The sequence below is a fragment of the Chlamydomonas reinhardtii genome, chromosome 9 (assembly GCF_000002595.2).
Source record: "Chlamydomonas reinhardtii strain CC-503 cw92 mt+ chromosome 9, whole genome shotgun sequence".
Taxonomy (NCBI): Eukaryota; Viridiplantae; Chlorophyta; class Chlorophyceae; order Chlamydomonadales; family Chlamydomonadaceae; genus Chlamydomonas; species Chlamydomonas reinhardtii.
The window spans coordinates 3435349-3458138 of NC_057012.1; the positions used below are offsets into that span (position 1 = coordinate 3435349).

A 22790-nucleotide genomic window follows, 5' to 3' on the forward strand; every position below is an offset into this window, starting at 1 on the left:
ATCCGCGAGACCGCGACGGCACTGCCGAAACATCACCGCGATGGCATCCATCCCATCGGCTTTACAAACAAGCAGCCAAAACATCTGCTGCACTCTGCCCTATTATCACTCTGTCGCCCATCGGCACTTGCAGACTTGCTCATTTTTGCGCACCACTAAGGTGCCTGATGTCCAAGTTATCGCATTGAAGTACTATAGTAACTAGCGGACGCGCGCGTGCGCGGGCGCGGAAAGGAAGTTTGGCCTCGGCGCGTGGGCGGGCTCGTTGGCACCATGAAGCTGACGCGTGCACAAGCTCTTAATGAGCTTGGTCTGGATGAGGTAGGCAGGGCTGCTGGTTTGGGCACTAGCGGGATCTTCGCGCTTTGCGCGGGGTTACGGTGACGAGTTGGGCTTTGAGGCCTTTGCGACATGCAAGGGGAGGTGATTCGTTTTAATAGAATGGCAGAACACCCTCAGGTAAAGCGCCTCGTGCTCTCGGGCTGGGTGGCGTCGACTGAGGCCCTGACTGACACCTTGCCCGGGCCCCCCGGCCGCGCAGTCGGCGTCGGAGGTCGATATCAAGAAAGCCTACAAGAAGCTGGCATTGCAATGGTGCGGCAGCAGGGACGGGAGGAATGAGGGCACTGTGCGTGCGCTCAGGCTGGGGTTTTGCAAACTTGGGGCGTAGTGTCCGGGATTTCGAGGTTCGGGACCTGACGCTTGCCGCACCGCACCGCAGCAAACTGCTGCCGTTGCAGCCACTCCCGGCTATAGTTTGTAGCGCGCCCCGCCATATTGTGGGCGCATCCTGTGTTACAAACGTTTGCCGCGGCCTGGCCTGCAGGCACCCGGACAAGAATGCGGACAAGGACGCCGCGACGCTCAAGTTCCAGGTGCGCACTGGCGCCCGCGGCACAGCGCGGCTTGTGTAGTATGGGCGGCAGCGGCACCGCGCCTGTGAATCATACAGCGAACCAAATGACCACAATCCGGTGACGCGGCGCCAAGGGTCCACGCGCGCTTTGCATGCCTGCCGACGTCCTGCGCCTCCCCTGTTGGAGCCCGGGCACCGATATCATCGACACCGCACACGCTTCAGCCCGCGCCTGCCCTGACCCGCCTTCCGCCTGTCTTCAGATGATATCCAACGCCTATGCGCGGCTGTCGGCTCGCAACCACCCCGGCGACGACGACGACCTGGACGACCTGGATCCAGACGACATCTTTGATGAGGACGACTTTGAAGAGTTCGCGGACTTCATGCGGTCCGAGTTCTTCTACCGCATGTGAGACTGCAGCTCCCTCGAGGGATTTGGGTTCATTTTGGAAGCGGCGGCAGAGTAGATATGTCGTTCTGTCGTGCGAGGATGTCTTGGGGCCCAAGCGTGTCGCCCCGTGCCTGCACGTCCGCCCGCCGCACAGGTTCTTCGGCGGGATGGGCATGAGCGGGGGGCGGCGGCGCGGCGGTGGCGGCGGTGGTGGCCCGGCGCACGTGTTCTTCTCTCCGGGAATGGGCTTCGCCTTTGGCGGCATGCCGGGCATGGGCGGCGGCATGTTCGGTGGCATGCCCGGCGGCATGTTTGGAGGACCCAGCGCCGGCAGCCGCGCGGCGTCGGGGCGGCGCCCGGGCCAACCGCGAGGTACGCCGTCAGGTGCAGGCTAGGATGTGGGAGGAGGCCCACCTGCAGCTGGTTGGTCGGCTGTCACGCGTGAACAGTGTGTGCCAGGCAACGTAGAACTGCAGCTCACAGGGCGCTTGATGCACGTAATGCTGCATGGGCGCCTGGCGTTTTACCTGTCTGCATCACCCACAGGCGGGCGCGGCGGCTCCTTCTACACATACGACAGCGAGTCGGACGATGATGACGACGACTATGATGAGGACGATTCGGGTAAGCTATGCTGGTGCGGCATATGCTGCGGGCGGCCAATGCCGGTCATCTGCGCGGCAATTTTATGTTATGAACTCTGCGCACGCTATTGTTCATGGTAATGCCAGTCCTATTCGGTGGTTCCTTTATTCACCTCTCCCTGTTCCAGCAGGGGAATACGCACGCATGGTGCCGTAGGCTTATGATCTGTGAATGTGGCACTGGCGAGCCATGCGGCCGCATGTCGCGCAGTCCTTGACACTTGACTCGCTGCGTCCCTGTCTATCCTGCCTGACCACCTGCCCACCCCTCTCCCTCCTGCAGGCAGCTACAGCACGATGGACGACGATGAGGAGGTGCGCGCCTACTACGAGGCGCAGCAGCGCGGAGCCAAGAACGCAGCGCGCAAGGAGGAGCGGAAGCGCCGCGCCAGGGAGGTGCGAGCCGGCAGGCCCTGCACGCGTCCCATACAGCCCGTACCCTGGACGCTGCAACACTTGGACTGCATGCCGCCACGTAAGCGCTTTGCATGTCTTTTCTAAATAAGCTGCGATGCGTTTGCGATCCGTGTTGACAGGCCGACACGTTCTTTGCGCGCTCGGAGGATGCCCGTCGCGCTGCCGCCGCCACCGCGCCCGACCCGGGTCTGGCGAAGCTGGCGGGCCAGCAGCTGCCGCGCCCCACCAACCCTGGCGGCGTGCGCAGTGACAGCAGCCTGCGCATCAGCCTAGACCCGAAGAAGAAGGCCGAGCACTGGCTGGAGCGGAGGCAGATCAAGTGAGGGGGAGGGAGGGGAGAGGGAGGAGCAGCGGTAGGCGGTGTGGAGTATTGTAGCCCAAACTCCAAAGTCGCTATGGCGCGGGGACAGCCCGGCGGGTGGGTGCCGTAAGGCTTGGTTGGGAGGAGACGGCGCCGGCGGAAAATAAGAGAGGGCGTGTGGCGGGTGGGGCCCTGGGCTGGCGAGAGAGGGAAGTACACTCGCCTGCTTGAGCAATCAGTATGACACCTTGTCGTGACACAGGTTCGAGCTCGAGTACCGGCGCGCTTCCGACCCCACGGCCGCGCCCAGCTCCTGGACAGTCCTGGCGTCGGACTCCACCGCCACCTTTGATGTGACGGGGCTTGCGCCGGGCACTAAGTACGTGTTCCGCGGCCGTGCCGGCATGTCGGTGCCGGCACCCGATGGCAGGGGCTCAGTGCTGCAGGTACGTTGGACTGGAGTGGGTTGGGCTGGGGGCTGGGGGTTAGGGTTGGCGTGGAGCGATGCGGAAGCTTTGTGCGGAGCCTTGGCCCTAGTGCCGTCTCAGTCGTGTGCACACATGTCCTATTGCGTCCGCAGTGGGGCAAGTACTCAGAGGAGAGCACCTTCGCCACGACCGGCAAATCGCTCTCGGAGACGGCGCCGCCAGCAGCAGCGGCCGGAACCAGCTCATGGCAGCCGGCGTCAGGCGCTCGGGCACGCGGCTCCATCCCCGTTGCCCCGCCATCTTCAGTTGCTGACGTGGCCGCCCGCGCCGCCGGCACCAACGCCACCTCCTTGTCTGATGACGCGGGGCCGTCCACCAGTGGCCACAGGCACGGACAAGGCACTGGCGAGGACAGCAGCGGCAGCGGGAGAGGCGCAGCAGCAGGGGCCGCGGCCGCCGCGGGCGCGGTCGGGAAGAAGGAGAACAAGAAGGGCAAGGGCGGGAAGGGCGGCGGCCGGGCAGAGGAGGAGGCGGAAGGCGCTGGCAAGGTGGACTCTAAATCGAGGGAACAGGTGGGCGGTCACCACAAACTTGATGTTGCTTGCGTGTTGCATTCGGTATGGGGCTGAGGCTTACAGACTGCAACTTCACGGTTGCGATCGCGCTGTGCGTCATACACCGCATTGACTCCAAACTTTGTCGTCGCTCGTGCTCATGCAGCTTATGCAAAAGGACGCCGAGGGGCGCCGGCGCGAGGAGGAGCGGCAGCGGCGGGCGGAGGAGAAGAAGCGCGCCGAGGCGGAGAAGGAGGCGGCAATGCGTGCAGCCATGGAGGCGGCGGCGGCCGAGTACGAGCGCTCCGTGCGCGAGGCGGCGGCAGCAGCGGGCGCGGGGGGCAACGGCGGGGTCACAGGTGCCGGCAAGGGAGGGGCGGCAGGCGGCAAGAAGGGCGGCGCGGCAGCGGCTGGTGGCGGCAAGCAGCAGACGGAGGCGGCGGCCGCGCCTTCCAAGCCAGCTGCAGGGCCAGCACCACCGTCCGCAGCCGCGGCGGGTGCGGCTGCGAGCAAAGGGGCTGGCGGCAAGGCCGCGAAGCAGGCTCATGCCGCGGGGCCAGGGAAGGGCTCCCAGCAGCAGCAACAGCCGCTGCAGCCCCCACAGCCGCCGCAGCCGCAGCAGCGAGGGCCGCCGCCGCACCCCAAGCCGCAGCCAGGCGCCGGCGGCAAGCCGCACGCAGCAGCAGGCTCAAGCGTGCTGCCGTCCGCGCCGCCACCACCTGGGCAACGCTCAGCACCGCCGCCTGGACACACGCCAGTTTTTGCTGGTGGTCGGGGGGTCGGCGCCGCTGCTGGCGGACGGGGCACCGGGCCGGCCGCCGGGCGAGGCTACCGCGGCCCGCCGCCACCCCCCGCACCGCGGGGTCGGCCCAGCCCGGCCGCGGCGCCCGCAGCGGGGCCCCCGCGCCGTCTTGCGGTAAGTTGCGGCGGGATTGGGAACTTTGTATGTCAGGGGGGCCGGTCTCATGGACGTACATGTGCTGTACCACAATCAAGTGACTAGCGATGTTCACAAGCTGATGGCGGCTCTTGCCACCTGCTTCGGCGGCTGCCCGCAGGACGACCTGGATCTGGAGCTGGAGATGGCCATCGCCGCCAGCCTGCAAACCGCGCAGCAGGTGAGGGCCACGTCGAGATCGGCCTCCTTCCCTTAATACGAGGGATGTGGAAGTGTGGATCAGGCGGGTAGGCCATTGAGTGGCTGCAGGCTGAGCTTTCTTGAGCGCATTTCCTATCCTGCCTGCACGCAATGTCCCACTTCTTCACACTCTGCATCGCAATGTTTGGCAACCCATGCTGGCCGCCTAACGCTCACAGGAGGGCTTCAGCGATCTGATCGACCCGGACACGCTCGCGGCCGTGAACGCGGCCGCACACGGTACCCCTGGGCCTCAGGGCGCCTACGCCGGCGCCGGGGGCAGCCGATCTGCCACGGCGCCGCCGCCCAGCCTTGGCTCACACAACGCCTTCCCATCGCTGTCGCCCACTGGCGCTGGGGCAGGTGCGTCCTCGGGACACAACAGCTCCAGCCCGGTAGGCGGCACTGCCGCTGCCGCCGACTTCGGCGCAAAGCCCGGTCGGCCTCCGCAGGGTGTCCAGCAGCAGCAGCAGCAGCAGCAGCCGCCACGGCAGTCATGGAACCCTGCCAGTGCGGGCTCCGCGGCGGCGGCAATGCCCGCCCCATTCCCAGCGGCGCCTGCCGCGCCCGCGCCGCAGGCGATGCCACAGCCGCAGCTGCCGCCGGCGGCCGCGTCGGCGCCCACGGGGCCGCGGGCATACCCTCTGACCGCGCCGCTGGCTTCGGCAGCGGTCCCCGTATCCACAGGGAGTGGCGCTGCGGTCGCGAGCCCGGCCATGCAGCTGCCGTACGGGTTGCCGTACGGGCTGCCAGTGGGTGGCGCCGGTGCCAACCCGCAGCGGCCTGCCCCATCGGCGCCTGTGTCGGTGCAGGTGCCGGCGCAGATGTCGGCGCAGGCGTCGGTGCCGGTGCAGGTGCGGATTCAGCAGCCTGGTGTGCCCGCCGTGTCGCAGGCTCCTTTGGCGGCCGGTGCCGGGGCATCGGCAGCCATGGGGCTCGGCTCAGGGGCTGAAGCATCGGCTGGAGGCTTCGCTGCGGACATGGCGGCGCGCAACGTAGCCATGTTCGCGAGTCGTTTCGGGCTCAACAGCAACAGCAACGGCAACACCAATGGTGCAGACGGCGCTGGTGCTGCCATGGCGGCCGCACCGGCGGGACCAGCGCTAGCGACCGCGGGGTATGGAGCGGCGTATGCGTCGTGGAGGTCAGGTGCGTACGGCTATAATCCAACGGCAGCAGCAAGCGAGGCTGCGGCAGGCGATGGCAACAGCAGCACTGCCACCGGCACCAGTGGCATGGGCGGGCTGGGATCCTGGGCGCCAAATGGCGGCGGCGCCGGTGCCGGCAACGCCGGCCTGGGCGCGGGGTTGCCTGCTTCCGGCTATGACAGCAGCAGCCTGTGGGGCGGCACCGGCGCCAGCAGCGCGCAGGGCGCTGGTCTCGGCGCGGACATGTCCATGTTCGGTGCCGCGGCCGGTGCGGCGGGGGGCAGTAGTGGTGCCACGTTGGGAGGTCTGGGCGGCGCGGGTACGGCGTATGGCACTGCTCCCGCGGCCACTGCGGCTCAGCCGACGGCAACACGTGCGCTTGTGGCGAATATGCTGGGGCAGCAACAGTCCCAGCAGCAGTTGCAGCAGCCGGTGCAAGTGCAGGCGTTCAAGCCGCAGGTCCAGTCGCAGCCGCAGCAGGTGCAAGTGCAGGTTACATCGACTGCGATGCCGTCGCATCTGCAGGCCCACATGCAGCGCCTGCAACAGATGCAGCAACAGCAGCAACAGCAACAGGCCGCCGGGGCACAGGGCCAGTACCATAACCTCTACCAGCCCTCCGCCTACCCGTCAGCATCCGCTGCAGCCAGCCCCTACACGCAGCAAGCCTACACGCAGCAACCACAGGCTTACTCGCTGCAGCAGCAGCAGCACCAATCTTACACGCAGGAACAGCCACAGCAGCAAGCGCAAGTGACGCAAGAGCAGCCCTACGGTACGGCAGCAAATCCGTACAACACGTACGGCAACGGGGCGAGCCGGGCAGCAGGCGGCTCGGATGCGGCGGCGTCAGCGTCCGCGGGTGGCTGGGGCCTCACGAACGAGCAGATGCTGGCTTATGCCAGCATGTACTCTGCGCAGCAGTCCCAGCAGGCGCAACAGCAGCAGCAGCAGCATCAGCAGCAGGGAGGGCTGAGCCAGGGCTGGTCTGCAATGCAACAGTATTAGCGCGCCGGTGAGGAAGGACGAGGAGGAGGTAGCAGTGGAGGTCTGAGTGACATAGGTGGCGCCCCAGCCGCCCCTGCTGCCGAGTACAAGCGGTAAATGTGCAGGATGTCGCTGGGTGGCTGAGCGCCTGGCGCAGTTGTAATGCGCTGTTATTGCGGTAGACAGGTCGTGGACGGGAACACGTGTATTGTAAACAATACAGATGGTTGTTACGGTTGAACCGCATCCTGATCTCTGTTGCCAAGCGCTTTACGCAACCCCTGCGCCTACAGAAGAGGCAATATCTCGGCGTTGATACGTGTGCCTCAATTCGCCAGTTGCTTGTCGCCTCGGTCCTGCCCTCTGGCGCCCTTTGCAGCCCCTACCGTACAGTCCGTACTGGACTACAAGGAGGCGTGCTGTGACCTGCGGGGCTACAAACGCCAGCCTGAGGTTGAGATTGTGGCACAGTAATGCAGATGTGCCGGGTGTGCCAAGGGGCCCACCGGCATGATCGAGGCCACGCTCGAGACGGCCCGAGTCCTTCCACCTTGACCCCGACATTCGCTTCCAGTCCAAACAGGGCAACGCGGTGGGCATCTACGCCTACCATGACGGCGCACTGGAGCTGGTCGCCTAATGTGGGCGGCTGTGGCGCGAGGGCGGGGGCTGGCGGGGCCAGGGGAGGGGGCGAGGCCACGCCGATGAGAGGAGCGTGATGCCGCCCGGTCACATAACCGCACTCAAATCCAACCTTTTGTGTTCATATGCTTTAGTGGATATAATATAAACACACACAACGAGCTGAATACGAAGCGGGAACCGAGTAAAAGTTTGTGCGTTTGTTGTGTGCGACCTCGCCTTTCTTGCTTTCTACAATTCAACTATTACTGTACACAAACCACACAATCATCCAAGCTGGAAATCGATTGTCAAACAGGTCCAGGCGCACATTCCCCAGGTCCCTTCGCACAGGGTGCAATATTGTGAGCCTTCTGCACCAGAAATACCTGAAGCAACATAAAAGCCACTAACAGGTCTCCAGCACGCTCTGTATAAGCCATGACGCAAGCGTCGCTATGGACGCATTTTACCGAGGACGAGCTAAAAGAGTACATTAGCAAGCTAGCAGAGCCGGAGACTGCTGCAGCGTAAGTGTGCAGGGCTCCGGCGCCGGGTCTGGGGGCTGCTGGGGGTTTCGCCGCACGCGGTGAGCACGCACCCTGTTCGTCGCCCCTTCACAGGTTCCTGGCGTCCGTGCTTAAACTAGACAACTATCGGTTTGATGCACGGCAAGCCATCCTGCTGGACTACGCCAGCTACGCGCTCGAGTGAGTAGTGGCTGCAGGACTGGGAAACGGCTGTTGGGGGCTGCAGGGAATGCAAGGAACACAAATCAGAAGGCGGTGTAGTTTGAGCTCGGCCGGTAATGTCGTGGTTCATGCAGGTTTGCCCACAAGCAGGGTTACGGCCCCACGCGGACCGCCAGCTGGTACAACGTGGCACATGGCGTGCTGCAGACATGCATCAGTGAGCAGCTGGGAAGGACTGTCCATGGTTGGGCGTGGCAGAGAGTGGCAGGGACTGGGTATAAGCAGTGGTCGAGGAGGCTGGCGGTGCTAGACGGACCTGAGTACTTCCTGTCATGCGTTGCGGGCATTCTCGACGGTGCCCCGCAGCGAAGCTGCGAGTTCTGCCGTCTTGTTAGCGCCCCTGATCTGCAGCTGCTACGTACATGCTTGTGTCTGACCCTGCCCTGTGTTGCTTGCTCAGGCGGGGCGGCATACACGGAGTGCGAGGCGCACTTCAAGGGGCTGATGCTGCAGCTGGTGCGGCCACGGCCTGGCACCGACACCCCCCACTTCAGCCCGGACCAGGTGCGGGGCGCAGGGCGGCGGCTCACGGGGTTGGGGTCTGCGCAATGTCCCAGGGCGGCGGCTCACGGGGTTGGGGTCTGCGCAATGTCCCAGGGCGGCGGCTTGGGGTCTGCGCAATGTCCCAGGGCGGCGGCTCACGGGGTTGGGGTCTGCGCAATGTCCCAGGGCGGCGGCTCACGGGGTTTGGGTCTGCGCAATGTCCCAGGGCGGCGGCTCACGGGGTTGGGGTCTGCGCAATGTCCCAGGGCGGCGGCTCACGGGGTTTGGGTCTGCGCAATGTCCCAGGGCGGCGGCTCACGGGGTTGGGGTCTGCGCAATGTCCCAGGGCGGCGGCTCACGGGGTTGGGGTCTGCGCAATGTCCCAGGGCGGCGGCTCACGGGGTTGGGGTCTGCGCAATGTCCCAGGGCGGCGGCTTGGGGTCTGCGCAATGTCCCAGGGGGGCGGCTCACGGGGTTTGGGTCTGCGCAATGTCCCAGGGCGGCGGCTCACGGGGTTTGGGTCTGCGCAATGTCCCAGGGCGGCGGCTCACGGGGTGTGGGTCTGCGCAATGTCCCAGGGCGGCGGCTCACGGGGTTGGGGTCTGCGCAATGTCCCAGGGCGGCGGCTCACGGGGTTTGGGTCTGCGCAATGTCCCAGGGCGGCGGCTCACGGGGTTTGGGTCTGCGCAATGTCCCAGGGCGGCGGCTCACGGGGTTGGGGTCTGCGCAATGTCCCAGGGCGGCGGCTCACGGGGTTGGGGTCTGCGCAATGTCCCAGGGCGGCGGCTCACGGGGTTGGGGTCTGCGCAATGTCCCAGGGCGGCGGCTCACGGGGTTTGGGTCTGCGCAATGTCCCAGGGCGGCGGCTCACGGGGTTTGGGTCTGCGCAATGTCCCAGGGCGGCGGCTCACGGGGTTGGGGTCTGCGCAATGTCCCAGGGCGGCGGCTCACGGGGTTGGGGTCTGCGCAATGACCCTGCGGGCACCTGGAGCGTGGCTGCTGCAGCCGCCCATGACTTGGACCGGGCGTAAGCAATGGCGCGGCTCGACACCTCAGGACACTTGCAGAAGTACTACTGACCATGCGCCACGCGGCTTGGACCGGGCGAAAGGAGGGGGCGCTTTGCCAGCACAAAACACGTCTGGTCTCATGTGGACGGTAGCGCTGCAGTTTCATGGCGCAGCGCAGCGGCTGACAGTGGTTGCGCCAATCTCTTGCGCTTCGCCGTTGTGTTCGCCATTGTGGCTGTGTGTGTGCAGGTGGCGGCCGCCGCCGCGTTCATGGCGCGCGGGCTGCTGCGGCACTACCGGCTATACCAGCACGTCTTCTCCACCGCGCAGGCGCACACCGAGTACACGGCTGAGCTCATGGTGGGGTGGGAGGGCCGCGCGGTGGGCATTCAAGAGAGGAGGGAGTGATAAGCGCGGGGGACGCCGGTACGGCTCCGGAGGTGTTTGCGCACGGATGCTCGGGCCGCGGACCCAGTGGCATACGCCATGTGCGCCTGGCCCTGCAGGTGGAGACGCCGGTTGTGCCCAGCTTCGAGGCAGCGCTGGGCCAGGCCGACTGGGCCGCCCTGCATGACCAGCGGCGCGCGGAGGCGGAGGCGGCGCGCAAGGTACGGGGCGGGAGTCCGCATGCAGCGAAACAGCACCTCTTGGCGGTTGCAGTGCCGCGTTTTGCTGTAGGGCAACCCGTGAACTGTACGTAGGCCGACGGTACAACTAGCACCAGGACACAGCCCAAAACCCCGGTGACATCTGGTTGGCATGTTGTGTCACCTGCGCGCGATTGCTGCACGTGTGCATGCAGGCGGCGGAGGAGGCGGAGGCTGCGCGCCAAGAGGCAGAGGCTAAGGCAGCTGAGGACGAGGCTCGGCGGCTCGAGGAGGAGGCGCGCAAGGCTGAGCTGGCCAGGGTGAGTGGGGCGTGTCACACCTGCACTGCCTGGAGTACAGGCACTCAGGCAGCGGCGGCTCAGGCTGCTGCTCCCACCAAATCTACGCCCCTCATTCGCTTTTCGCCATCGCTCGTGCTCACAGAAACCCGCCACACTGGAGGAAGCCATTGAACACTTGGTGGCGGTGAGTGGCGGCGCTGGTGGCTGGGGGGAGCGGCGGGTGTCCACACGGGCGTTCGGGTTTCACAAGCATACAAGTGGCAATAACACCCTCGTCCCAGCCATCGACCTTACGCTCCCCTTCCGCTCCCTCGCCCTGACTACACCTCGGCCTCACACTCCACCGCGCCCCGCTCCCACGTCGCCCGCTGTGCACCTGCTTCCCTCTTCCAGACTCGGCTGGAGAATGAGAAGGAGTCTCTGGCCGCCGCCTACAAGGCCAAAGAGGCGGAGCTGCTGGCCAAGATCAACAGCCTGGAGGAGGCGGCGGCGGCCAAAAAGCCCGTGTCGGCGGTGGGGGCCAAGAAATAGAGGGCGCGCAGCTGGGGGCGCCGAGCGGTACTGAGGCGGTTGTGCGGGGTCGGCGTGAGGAGGTGCGTACGACGGCAGTGGCGGTTGGTGGCTGTGGGTCGGCGGGCGGCGGCTTGAGTTCTGTGGGCAGTGGGCCCCTGTGGGCCAGGGCGGCATAGGTGGGAAGGTGGGTACGTCTGACGTTGCTGATTGGGCTGTGGGTGCGAGGTCTGTCCGGGCGCCCAGGGGCGAAGTCGGCCAAACATTCTGTCGCTTCGTGTAAGAGCCCTGCAATCACGTCTGGACGCCTCCGGTGGCCCAGTCGGCTGGCGACAGCGATGGGCTGTATGTCTAGTTATGAATGCGCTCGAATCTGTTACAGACGGCTCGAGAAATTCTTGTGGCGTGAGGCTCTGGCGCGTGCTGCGGCTCGTGCCCCAATGCCCCCGGTTAGTTCTCGTTTGGGCTGGTATCTACCAGCTGTTGAGGAGCGATCAGCACTCATATACCCCGAGAACTACAGAGGAAGTAATGCACCCCAGACGTGATGGGGTGGGCGCTTTTCCTCTAGACTTCAACAGGTTATGAGCCCCGCTAACGCGGCCCTGCGCGAGAGGTCTCGAGTTCAAGTCCCCGATACTGCGCTGGATCTGAGTGCGGCGGCAGGGGGAGTTCTAGCACTATAGAGGGCTAAGCTGCGCGGAGGTCGCGGGTTCGAGCCTACACGAGTGAAGTGAGGTCGATTCCGGCAAGAGTGGCGCGGAAACCAGAGAGGTACCCGGACAAAGCGAGCTAGCTATAGAGTGCTGCTCGAGGGGGAGTGTTGAGGAGCGATCAGCACTCATATACCCCGAGAACTACAGAGGAAGTAATGCACCCCAGACGTGATGGGGTGGGCGCTTTTCCTCTAGACTTCAACACCAGCCGCCCTGGGCCCGACCGGCAAGTAAGCTGCTCGAGCTGTACATCCGCGCTCAGCACCTGTTCAAGTCGTGCGTCAGTGTGCACTGAGCTAGAGAAGCATTTACAGCACGCGCCGCGCTTCTGGAGGTGAATGAGTTACATTACGAAGGAACGCTCGCCCCCCAGCATAGGGGCGTTTACAATAGCCCCATGACCAGCCCGACACCGACAAATCTTCAACCGGCCAATCTGTTCGCCATAATCTCAGCTCTCTCCGGCGCCCATATAGCAGGGGCCCGCCATGATTCATATGCTCTTGGTCCGGATATAATAGATGCCGTAATCCCCGAAATAACTCTACCCAGGAAGCTACGCGCATGACCGTGCTGTCGCAAGCTATCCGACGCGACCGGCATGGGCTGACACGCGCACCGTCATCACCTTTGACTTGAGCAACCACGCGTCATACCTAGATCACGCCAACCCAATGTATTACCTATTGTTGGGCTGCTACTGCTGCTCACGTCCCGCTTTGGTCCCTCCTGCGCTGGGTACGCCGCGGAATAGCACCTCAGCAACGACCCGCATGCACAAGCTACTGCTAAACAACTAGCAGCGTACACACAAGCTTGTCGCACTGCCATCCCGCACACTTTCTCATTTGCGACATCCATATGCTCAGCTCCACACCACACACCGCGCCACACCCGACGGCGCCGCAGGAACTTGCACTCGCACAATTTAGCTGAACCGCTGCCTGCGCGCCCCTGGGTAAACGGGCCTGACATTAGACCTTTCTATGCCCTATACTCAGATCCTAGTCCTCAGATCCTACAATCATGCAAACATAAACTCCCCTGCTACCGGCTACGGGCACGTAGCAGGCACGAGGTGTGGCAGCAACGCCTCACGTGGCTTTCGCGACGCGAGCCATTCCCACGCGCCGTAACAACGCGGAAACATACGATACCGTAAAACGGGGAGTACAGACAGAGGAAAAAGCGCATCGCGCGAGCAGCTGAGCTGCTTAGGAATTGGCCAAAAGCTGTGTGCGGCTGCAAACCACACATGGCCACAAAAGGGTGCGGAGCGACCCTCCGCGCAAACAACGCTATGCCAATACTTTTGACAACTAGCGCTCATCTCTATTACGAAACACTCAATACCAATACAAGAAACGGAACCTCGCCATCGAAATGACAACTTCGCAGACAACATGACGGGGGTCAATCAATAGGGCATTCAGCTCTCACCGCTCCTATCACGCCACACATGAAGACCACTCTTCCACAGCCCTCGCCTCCGCTGATGGCTGTCGACTCTTCATCAACTCTCACTTGTCAAAAGAAAACTGTAGCCGACTCCAGTACGCTGCACAGCGCTGCGGCCCGCCAACTGCCTTCGTTCAACGCGCAGGCCAGGCTCCGGCTCCGGAGCCGGCGCGGGCGCCTGCATACGATGACGTCGAGGTTGACGCCATCATCAACGCTTTGTGTCCCAGCGTCAGTTCCGGGCTGACGTCCCACATGCACTCCTCCAACTCGCGACGCCTCGCCTCGCCAGCGCTACGGGCCGGCTGCTGCTGCTTATCTCCACGCTGGCCCAGAAACCGCAGCAGCATGTTGCCAGCACCGCCACGCCCGGCACCGCTGCTGACCACATCACCCTCGGGCAGCGCTGCCGCCACCGCGGTGACCGGTTGCGCCGGCTCCAGCTGCAGCGGCGCGGCGTGCGCATACTCACTGGCCGTGGCGACGTCGCTGTGCAGGAGCTCACTGCTGCCGGCGTCGGCCGTGGCGTGGTCGTGCGTGCAGCGCACCCAGGACAGGAAGCAGACGTCAAACAGGGTGGCCACGTTGACGGCCAACAGCTGGTGCGGCACAGGCACGCGGCTGAACACCAGCGCCATGTACGGCGGCCACACCTGAGGCGGCAAGCGGACACACATAAGAACGCGAACAAGGCGGTGTTAGCCGTCCGTGCATGCTCCTTTTTAATGGGGAAAAATTCTATATTCCCACAGCGTCCAGCATTGCTTACAGCAGAGGCAAACCACAATTGCCATACTCACCAGCGCCTCCGCCAGCATGGTGGGCACGAACTGGCTGCGCAGCTGCTCCTTGAACTCAGCCGGGCTCAGCCGGTCGATGGCCAGGCAGCCGAAGGCGAAGAATGCCAGCACGTAGGCGGGGCTGTACACCAGGTTGTCCAGCACTACCTTGAGCAGCATGGCGCGGCGGCTGGAGCCGACCAGGCCACAGCGCAGCACCAGCGAGTCGAGGGCCTGGTACCAGGCGTGGCCGGACGGGCCGATGATGCCACCGCCAAAAGCCGCCGTCAGCGCGGTGCGGCGGCCGTCTGGCTGGGCGACGCCGCTGCAGCGTGCCTCGATGCGTTGAGCCATGGCTGCGGGCAGGGACAAAGGAGAGGAAGCAAATGAGTTCGGACGATACGACAGAGTGCAGCCGAGAAGCATATACCATTGGGCCGTGGCATGCCCACAATACAGCGCAGCGTCCCTTACAGACTCACCATCTCCAAGGCCCCACAGCAGCGCAGACGAGGCCGCCTGCGTCAGCACTGGGTGCCGGCGCAGGGAGCGCTCATAGGCGTTCCAAGCGCGAGACAGCGGGTTGAAGCCGCCCGCACCACCGGAGATGGTCAGAGCCGCCATGTTGTAGTGTCCGTTTACTTCGGCGTAAATTTAATTGGAGTGCTTTTGTTGTTGTTGGGCTGATGAGCCCTTCGCCATCCCGAGAGCGCTGCGCAGCGCTCTGCGTCCTGCCCACTAACAGCCAAGAAGAGGGGAAGGCCGAGACCTCCGCCAGCGTGACCAGCGGTGTGTGCGCCGAAGGCGCTGGCAAACACACACTAAAAAAGGCTGGACTCTGTAGCCCGTGCGGCTTTGAAGCAAGGAGAGCTGGGCGGTGCCGACGGTGGGAGGAGGCGCGCACGGCTGGGCACGACAGGACCTGACGTGTGCTGTCGTCGTGTACCTGGCACGAGTTCGGGGTGAAGTAGCGAGACGAGTTGTCAGTAAGCAATCCAGGTACAGAATTTTGTGGCGCGGAAAGGTTGGGCTTCTGCGCTGGCGTGTAGAAGGTTGCTCCGAACTTATTCGCGCCGACCACGACCGCCGCCGATCTCTCGTGCGTTGCCGCCTCCTTCAGATAAAGCAGGACATGATATCTCAGTCTGGCGCACCTGCGGTCCTTGATTCCGTCTGAGCGCTGCGAGCGAATGCCGACCGCTCTTCAAGCTCCGCAAAGCTTCGCCTACTTGCTCTTGATCCGAGCCCGAACCCAGGCACCGTGAGCCCTTAGGAAGAGCCTGGTGGAGCCTAGCGCCTTGAAAGCAAGGTGTGTGCCTACAACTTCTCCTACGTTCTTCTGTGAAGGTCCGTGGGCGTGTGAATTGTCAAGCAATTTGGCTTGGTTAATGTTATATAAGCTGTAAGATTTTAAACATTGGTGGTGGCAGCGCGGCCTTGTTGCTTGTGAATGGAAGCTCGGGGCCCATGGAAGCTCGGGATGACCCCGCGCAGGAAACCCATGCACTGAGCATAATAACGTTTCGCGTACTATAGGTCCTTACGGCGCATGAGCCAGGGGGATTAAATCGAGAAAAGCCAAGACCGTTTCCAGCGTTCAAGATCAATCAACATCCCGTTCCTTAGCAGGCTCATTTTCCAGAATCGTGGCGGACGCAAACGCATTGGGTACCTAGTCCTTCAAGTATATCGTCCGTTTTGCGACGCACTCGTTAACCGGCTGCAACAATCCTCTCACATCCAAACCGTTGACGCCCTGTTAGCCAGTCAATAACAAGAATGCAGCAGCAGCTACGGTCTACCAGCATTCGAGCGGCCGCCGCGGCGCCAGGCGCCCGCCCAGTTCCGGGTCTGGTGCGACCCGCACCATGTGGGCCGCGGCGCGCCCCCTTCACCTCCCCGTGCTTTACGCCGCTCCCCTCCGCCCCATTCACACGTGGCCCCGCGCCGGCTGGGCTGATGGGGATGTTCTCGGATCCCATCACGGCACGGCCGCCCACGAACCCTGACCCCTCCCTCATCAATGAGGACTTCTCGCCCACGACCCAGGACAAGCGCACCTTTGACACCACCGATTACGCGACCTTCTGGATCACGCTGGTCATCTCCATCACCACCTACTACTTGGCAGCCTCGCTGGTGGACCTGGGTGAGGACTGGGTGGTATGTGTGGTCGGCGGGCGTGTCATGACTCCCAAGAGGTGGGGGAAGAGGGCGCGAGAGCAGGGTAGGGCAGAGCTGCGAATGGCGACCATACTGGGGCCCCGGCCACGCCCAGCATGCCGTGTGCCACCCCACCCCCGGGTGCAGGCATGTCGTGGTGGCAGGGCATCCTGACCGTGTTCTTCGGCAACCTCATCACTCTGCTGCCCATGGTCCTCAACGCACACCCCGGCACCAAGTACGGTGTGCCCTTCCCCGTGCTGGCACGCGCCAGCTTCGGAATCCAGGTGGGGTGAACGGGGAAGCGGATATGGGTTGGCGGGGGAGCTGACACGGCGGACTTATAGCTGGCGGGTGTGCAAGCGCCAAGCGGTGACCGCACAGCTCCCCGACCTGTATGGTTTGTGCTGCCTCCCTCGACATAGAGGGCCGTGAGCAGGACGTGAACGCACCCCCTACGGGCGTGTGAGCACGGGCGTGTGCAGCTGTGATGCTGGGCTCGGGGCGGGAGTGGGGAGGGGAGACAAGAGGCACCGAGCCCTTACTTACACACGCCGTCCTTGCTCCTGTCTCAATGTGCTTAATGCTCCGTTCATCAAAACCTGCGGCCTTCAACTCCACCCTCAACCCCGATTCCGACTACCAGGGTGCCAACCTGCCGTCCCTGTCTCGCGCCATCGTGGCGTGCGGCTGGTTCGGTATCCAGACCTGGATTGGCGGCTCCTCCATCTTCCAGATGCTCATGGCTGTGACCGGCGGCGCCGTGGCTGCCGCGCCCATCGCCTGGCTCGGCATCTCGCTGCCCGAGCTGCTGTGCTTCCTGGGCTTCTGGGCGGCGCAGGTGGGGAGCGAGTGCGGCTGTGGGCGTGGGTGTGGGTGTGGGGCGGGAGCTGCGTGGCGGCGTGCGAGCGGTAGAAGGGTATGGGACGGCTGGTCGAGACGGCGCGCGCGGCTATGGGCGGGACGTGCCTCAGTTTCACACCCATGGCCTCACGCTGCCCCTACCGCCTTCCTCCTCCACCTCCTCGTCGTCCTCCTTCTCCACCTCCGAATCCTCAGGTTTGGATTGTGGTCCGCGGCATGGAGTCCATCCGTATCCTGGAGAAGTACAGCGCCCCCATCCTGATCGGCCTCAGCCTGGCGCTCATGGGCTGGGCCGTCACCACCGCCGGCGGCTTCGGACCCATGCTGTCCACGCCCTCGCAGTTCGGGGTGGGCATGCCCAAGGTGCGGCGCGGCGGTGCGGCCCCGTGGGCAGATGGTGGGGGCAGGTGGCAGGCGGTGGTGGGGACGACCGGCGAGCGGCGTCGGACGGGCGTGGTCAGCAGGGTGGGTCATGGGCGCGTGAGCCTTCCGGCATGCTTCGATGCCAGGTACCAGGTGCCAGGTGCCTTCAATACCCCCCACCAACGCACCTCTCCGCGCGCCGTGCTGTGTGGCGACCGCACGTGCTGTGTGTGGCGACTGCACGTGCAGGAGGGCCAGTTCTGGTCTGTGTTCTGGCCTGCGGTGACCGCCAACGTGGGCTACTGGGCCACACTGTCGCTCAACATCCCCGACTTCACCCGCTACGCCAAGAGCCAGAAGGACCAGGTCAGCACCCGGGCACGAGTTGGGCGATGTCAGACACCAGGGTACTTTCATCACGGCGTCTTCAAGTTTTGTGCCCTTGCTTGCAGCAACTGGACCCCCGAACTCCAACCCTTCCTCCAACCCTTTCTCCACCCACCCACCCACCCACCCAACAACTGACCAACCAACCGCCCAACCAACCAACCAACCCGCGCTGCCTGCCTGCCTGCCTGCCTGTCCACCCGCGCTCCGCCCTTCAGGTGATGGGCCAGGCCATCGGTCTGCCGCTGTTCATGGCGCTGTTCACGTTCCTGGGCCTGGCCGTCACCAGCGCCACGGTGGTCATCTACGGCGAGGCCATCATCGACCCCGTGCAGCTGCTGGGGCGCATGGAGGGGCTGGTGCCCATCTGCATCTCGCTTTTTGGTGAGGGGGGGGGGTTGTGTGCCCGAGCCCAGCGAGGAAGTCGGGGGAGGGAGGCAGGGAGGAGCGTGTGTGTACGTGCAGTGGTGGGGAGCCGCCTGGGCGGAGTGTGGGGAGCAGGGAAGGGAGGAGGACTGGGTTGGAAATCCTGGGATGGTATGGGCTGTGGATGTGGGGGCGTGGCTGAAAGGTGTTGAGCGACCACACTGGCTTGTAACGCGGGCTTAGAGCTTGTCTGAAGCCAGTACTGCCGCATCGAGCTCGATACCGGTGGTGAAAGAGGCATTTTGGGAGCACGGCACGGGAGCACGGGTATGTCTGCTCCTAGCTGACACTGCCTTCCGGGGCCGCGTCTCCGCGCCCGCTCCCCACAGGTCTGATGTGGGCCACGCTCACCACCAACATCGCCGCCAACGTGGTCGCGCCCGCGAACGCCTTCGTCAACTGCGCCCCCAAGTGGATCTCCTTCGAGGTGCGCTCTGGTCTGACATGCGCGTGTGCGTGCACATGTGGCAATGCTGATTGTGTGGCAGCTCACGTCGTGACACAAAGCGCTTGACCGCGTGCCAGGCATCACCGATCGCAGCCGCATGTTACGCCGGACACTTCATCATGTGTAGTCATTGGGCCTGCTCTGCGGCGCTCCGCTCCGCTCCGCTCTGCCCCCTCGCGCTGCAGGCGGGTGGCATCCTGACGGCTGTCCTGGGTCTGCTCATGTGCCCCTGGAACCTGGTGTCATCCACACACGGCTTCGTCAACACCTGGCTCATCGGTGGGAGCGGGCAGACGCACTGGGGTGATGTTGGGAACGATGGGCAGGCTGGGCAGTCGCACGGGGCAGCCTGGAGCCGGCGGAAAGTGGTCAGGCTGTGTGCCGGATCGTGTGCGGCCAAGCGCCTCAATTGCGCCAAGCACTGCCATCCAACCCCACGCCATGGGCTTCACCACTCATCCTTACCACGACCCACCGCCTACCAATGCCCACCCACCCCCCTGCCAGGCTACTCGGCTCTCCTGGGCCCGGTGATCGGCATCGTCATGTCCGACTACTTCATTGTGCGGCAGCGGCAGCTGGACATCGACTCGCTCTACAGCAAGGGCGACAAGTCCATCTACTGGTACAAGGTGCGTGTGTTAAAGAGCACAAGGAAAACAAAGCTCAAAGACAGTGTATGCGATGCAACAACATGACGGCATAAGGTGCGTATGTGCGTGTCCGTGCATGTCGGCATGCGATGGACGGGCCCTCGCGCATGATGTGGAGGAGCCGGTGCGGCCGGCCAGCTGGTTCGCTGGCTGGCTTTGGTGTGCCGCTGCCGGCGCACTGTGCCTGCGCTAACCAGGACAGCGGCCGACCGGCTTGGACTGGGTAACAACACCCCGACACCATCCGGACCCCCTTTCACCTGCCGTGACCTTTCCCCGCGCGCAGGGCGGCTGGAACCCAGCCGCGCTGTGGGCCATCCTGATAGGCGTGCTGCCTACCCTGCCCGGCTTCCTGAGCACCATCGGCGTGCTGTCCGGCCTGCCGCCCATTTTCGGCCAGCTGTACGACCTGGCCTGGTTCGTGGGCGTGGCGGTGTCGTCCGTGGTGTACTGGTGGGTGCGGTGGGGGGGGGGGGAGAGGGTGGGCAGGGTTTGGGTTCCTGGGGATGCAGAAGAGTTGGCGGGAGGGGTGGGGCGGGAGGTGCAGGGCGGCGGTGCAGGGCGGTGGGGGAGCGGGGTTACAGGTGGGAGCGAGTGAACACGGGAGGAGCAGGGTCTGCGGGCTGCCATTTTGTACAGGGTGCGCATCTGAGGTGGGCCTGTCCCTGGTCTGGGCACTTTGAGAATTAGCTGGCTGCGCTAGAACGCAACTCTTTGTCAGGTAGTCTTACGTGGTTTCCTCCCCCGCCGCCCGCTGCAGCCTGCTTATGCGCGGCGCCCCCGGCGCCTACAAGAGCGGCGGCGACCCCTCGTTCAACGGCGTCGGTGGCGGTGGCGCGGCCCCCGGCGGCGCGACCATCTAAAAGGCCGCGTCAGCCTGGGCACGTGCATGCGCGTTTGGCCGCCTGGCACACATGCGCAGAGCGTGCATGGCCGCAACATAAGGATTTAGTGGGGTTGACTCGTTCTTACTCGTTGTCGTCGGCCAAGCTTGCGGGCGGGATTGTGGGGCACGGACAAAGCAGCACGGCGTGCCTTGCCATGCCATGTCAAGCTAGTTTAGGGCATGCCACTTTGTACCGTATTTACATTTGCATTGCTCGCATGAGCTGGCTGCAATGGTGCTGCTGGCGCAGGCTTGGACACTGAGCCCCCGGGCGACATGACAATTGACACAATTCTTGTATTTTGAGGTGCATGCGGAGATGCCGCGTGTCCAGTTCTGGTCTGGTTGGGCCACGGATTGCTGCTTGTTCCCACGCCTCCTCTGCCTGCCTGCGGGGCAAGAGTTTTGGTTGGCCTCGTTACCAGAGAGCAGATCCACTGCAAGAGTGTGTGATACGAGCAACAGCGAGCGTGTACGAACGGTTGGGGGAGGAGCAGGCAACAGTCTTGGCATCGGGAGCAATTGTCTCGGAGGCATACTTGGCGAGGCGGATGGCAAGTTGAGGGGTTGGCTTGTTCTGAGACCCGTGGGCCTCTCCCTCACCCCATTGTAATTTACAATTGTACCCTTCTTCAGTGGTGCACTTATGCCTTACTGAGTCGCTGCTTCCTGGCAACTGGCCCTGGCGAAGCTCACATCATTCGTTACTGCTGTGTTTTGCGGGGTCGGCAACCGCACCAGCCAGCTCATTACGTGCTCCTGAGCTCCGACATGGCCCATCACCTTCCCCCGCCTTACCCGCAGCGCCCCTCTTCCAAACACACAATGCGCACTTCTCAGCTCCTGCCACGCACGCTCCCACTGCACCTCCTCCCAAGCGCGCGCCTACGCAGATCCCCCAGCCCCCGCCCCCGCACCCGCCTCCCCGCGCGCCCGCAGCTCAGCCTGCTTGGCCTCCTCCATCCAGGTGGGGTAGTCGATGAGTGTGTAGTCGGCGAAAAGCCACTGGCCGCCACTGGCGGGGTCGCGCAGGAAGCGACTGCGCTCAATGGTGGTGGAAACCCTGTGGCCAGGAGGAGAGTAAGAAGCGCGCAGGAGGATGAATGCTTCCGTGCCAAGGCACCGATTAGGATTTGACATGGAAGCACGTCCCCGGTCTTTGCGCGCGGCGGTGTCCTTCCTCCCTGCCCCGCCCTGCGCAAACTCATCCTCCGCCTTGCTAGTTACTCCTATTTATCATGAAAACTGTGCAAGCAACCCCAGCTGCATCAAACCCACTTGGCAGTGCCGTCGAAGTTGGTTTCTGCCACAAAGGAGTCGCCGGTGGGCCGCACCGCCCGCGTCTTGGCCACCGAGTTGTAGCGGAAGGTGATAAACGCCTCGTCCGAGTGAGAGCCCGGAGCCGTCTCCAGCACCTGTCAACAACACACACCAGCCAGCCGGCCAGCCAGTCAGCCAGCCGAACGCAGTGGCGCGTTGACGCGCGGTACGCGGGCACAGCAACTGCTGAGCGCCAGGCCGCACGCCCGGCTGACTGCCCTCCACTATCGCCCAGAGCGTCTACATCGAGTACCGTTACCCTAGATGTATAAAGCTCCGGTTGCTCCGTATCGCGTTGCGATGCCCCATCCGCCTGCAGCAGCGCAGCAGCGCCTCCTCCCGTATGAAGCCCCAGCCCAGAGCCCAGAGCCATAGAGCGCCGCACCTACCTTGAACCCCGAGTACTTAAAGCGGGACACGGCCGTCTCCAGGTCCCGCTCCAGCTGCTTGGCAGCCCCACCCGCCTCCGTGCCATACTTGAAGGCATGGTAGTGGGGGTGGAAGGTGCTGAGAAGGTACGGCACGCGGCCCTTCACGAAGCCGCAGAAGCGAGCGCGCAGCGCTGCCTCGACGTCCGGTGGCACGGCTGCGCCGGCGTGGTACGGCTCGCAGCATTCCCGGTACACAATTTTGGATCCGCAAGCGCACGTGTCTTTCCCGGGCGCAGGGGCCTTGGCTGCACCGAAGCCCTTGGCTGCGGCGCCGCCGCCGCTTCCGCCGCTCTTAGCTTTCGCAGCGGCCCGCACGCCCTGGCGAGGAACGCAGCAGCCTTCATGCGTGGGGGCTGCAAACGCGAGCGAGAGGGACTAGTATCAGGGGTGTTACATTCGAATGCACGACTTCCAATCATGGCTTCAAAGGGTGATCGCACCTGGCAACGTCGTAGCAGCCGGGGCGCTGACGACCGGCACCGTCACCAGCACGCCACGCAGCCCACGCTGACCTTGCGCCCCAGTGGCCAGGGACGCCCCGGCCGCTCCCCTCGACGAGCAATGCATTGCTTCTTTGGGCTTGTTACTAAATAAATCAACTGCACTGCCAAATGCAGTCACTAGCGCAAGAGGGATAGCCTTTGTACTGACCTGGAGTGCTTTGTGGCCACCCAATTAGTCTGATGGATGTCTTGTCCTGTATGACAACTATATGTTCTATGGCGCTGTGTGTTGGGCCAGAAACTGAAAAGTTTGATTGCCGG

At 64.0% G+C, this 22790-nt stretch overlaps 5 protein-coding genes across 5 annotated transcripts; 3 read left to right on the forward strand and 2 right to left on the reverse strand.

The window, feature by feature from the left end:
- The first annotated feature begins 30 nt into the window (after window positions 1-30).
- On the forward strand, window positions 31-7412 carry CHLRE_09g389245v5 (uncharacterized protein). The gene is made up of 13 exons (XM_043065502.1): window positions 31-321; window positions 542-594; window positions 827-875; window positions 1120-1268; window positions 1405-1622; window positions 1797-1874; window positions 2178-2290; window positions 2431-2630; window positions 2875-3058; window positions 3193-3612; window positions 3761-4510; window positions 4653-4712; window positions 4912-7412. Exons 1-13 carry the CDS (start codon window positions 274-276, stop codon window positions 6886-6888), a joined length of 4299 nt encoding a protein of 1432 aa, XP_042921111.1. The 5' UTR covers window positions 31-273; the 3' UTR covers window positions 6889-7412.
- A 239-nt stretch (window positions 7413-7651) lies between these two features.
- CHLRE_09g389282v5 (uncharacterized protein) lies at window positions 7652-11427 on the forward strand. The gene is made up of 9 exons (XM_043065503.1): window positions 7652-8018; window positions 8112-8198; window positions 8315-8397; window positions 8641-8744; window positions 9983-10093; window positions 10240-10341; window positions 10536-10640; window positions 10765-10806; window positions 11016-11427. The coding sequence occupies exons 1-9, from the start codon at window positions 7930-7932 to the stop codon at window positions 11151-11153; spliced, it is 861 nt and encodes a 286-aa protein (XP_042921112.1). The 5' UTR covers window positions 7652-7929; the 3' UTR covers window positions 11154-11427.
- Window positions 11428-12144: 717 nt separating this feature from the next.
- CHLRE_09g389319v5 (uncharacterized protein) lies at window positions 12145-15510 on the reverse strand. The gene is made up of 4 exons (XM_043065504.1): window positions 15240-15510; window positions 14568-15031; window positions 14107-14441; window positions 12145-13959 (listed from the first exon to the last, which is right to left on the reverse strand). Exons 2-4 carry the CDS (start codon window positions 14707-14709, stop codon window positions 13441-13443), a joined length of 996 nt encoding a protein of 331 aa, XP_042921113.1. The 5' UTR covers window positions 14710-15031; window positions 15240-15510; the 3' UTR covers window positions 12145-13440.
- Window positions 15511-15620: 110 nt separating this feature from the next.
- On the forward strand, window positions 15621-20900 carry CHLRE_09g389356v5 (uncharacterized protein). The gene is made up of 11 exons (XM_043065505.1): window positions 15621-16234; window positions 16396-16535; window positions 16895-17089; window positions 17308-17475; window positions 17725-17841; window positions 18081-18246; window positions 18618-18715; window positions 18922-19015; window positions 19244-19368; window positions 19676-19842; window positions 20150-20900. Exons 1-11 carry the CDS (start codon window positions 15865-15867, stop codon window positions 20250-20252), a joined length of 1743 nt encoding a protein of 580 aa, XP_042921114.1. The 5' UTR covers window positions 15621-15864; the 3' UTR covers window positions 20253-20900.
- Window positions 20901-20904: 4 nt separating this feature from the next.
- On the reverse strand, window positions 20905-22730 carry CHLRE_09g389393v5 (uncharacterized protein). The gene is made up of 4 exons (XM_043065506.1): window positions 22467-22730; window positions 21985-22379; window positions 21554-21690; window positions 20905-21338 (listed from the first exon to the last, which is right to left on the reverse strand). Exons 1-4 carry the CDS (start codon window positions 22591-22593, stop codon window positions 21161-21163), a joined length of 837 nt encoding a protein of 278 aa, XP_042921115.1. The 5' UTR covers window positions 22594-22730; the 3' UTR covers window positions 20905-21160.
- Window positions 22731-22790: the final 60 nt, after the last annotated feature.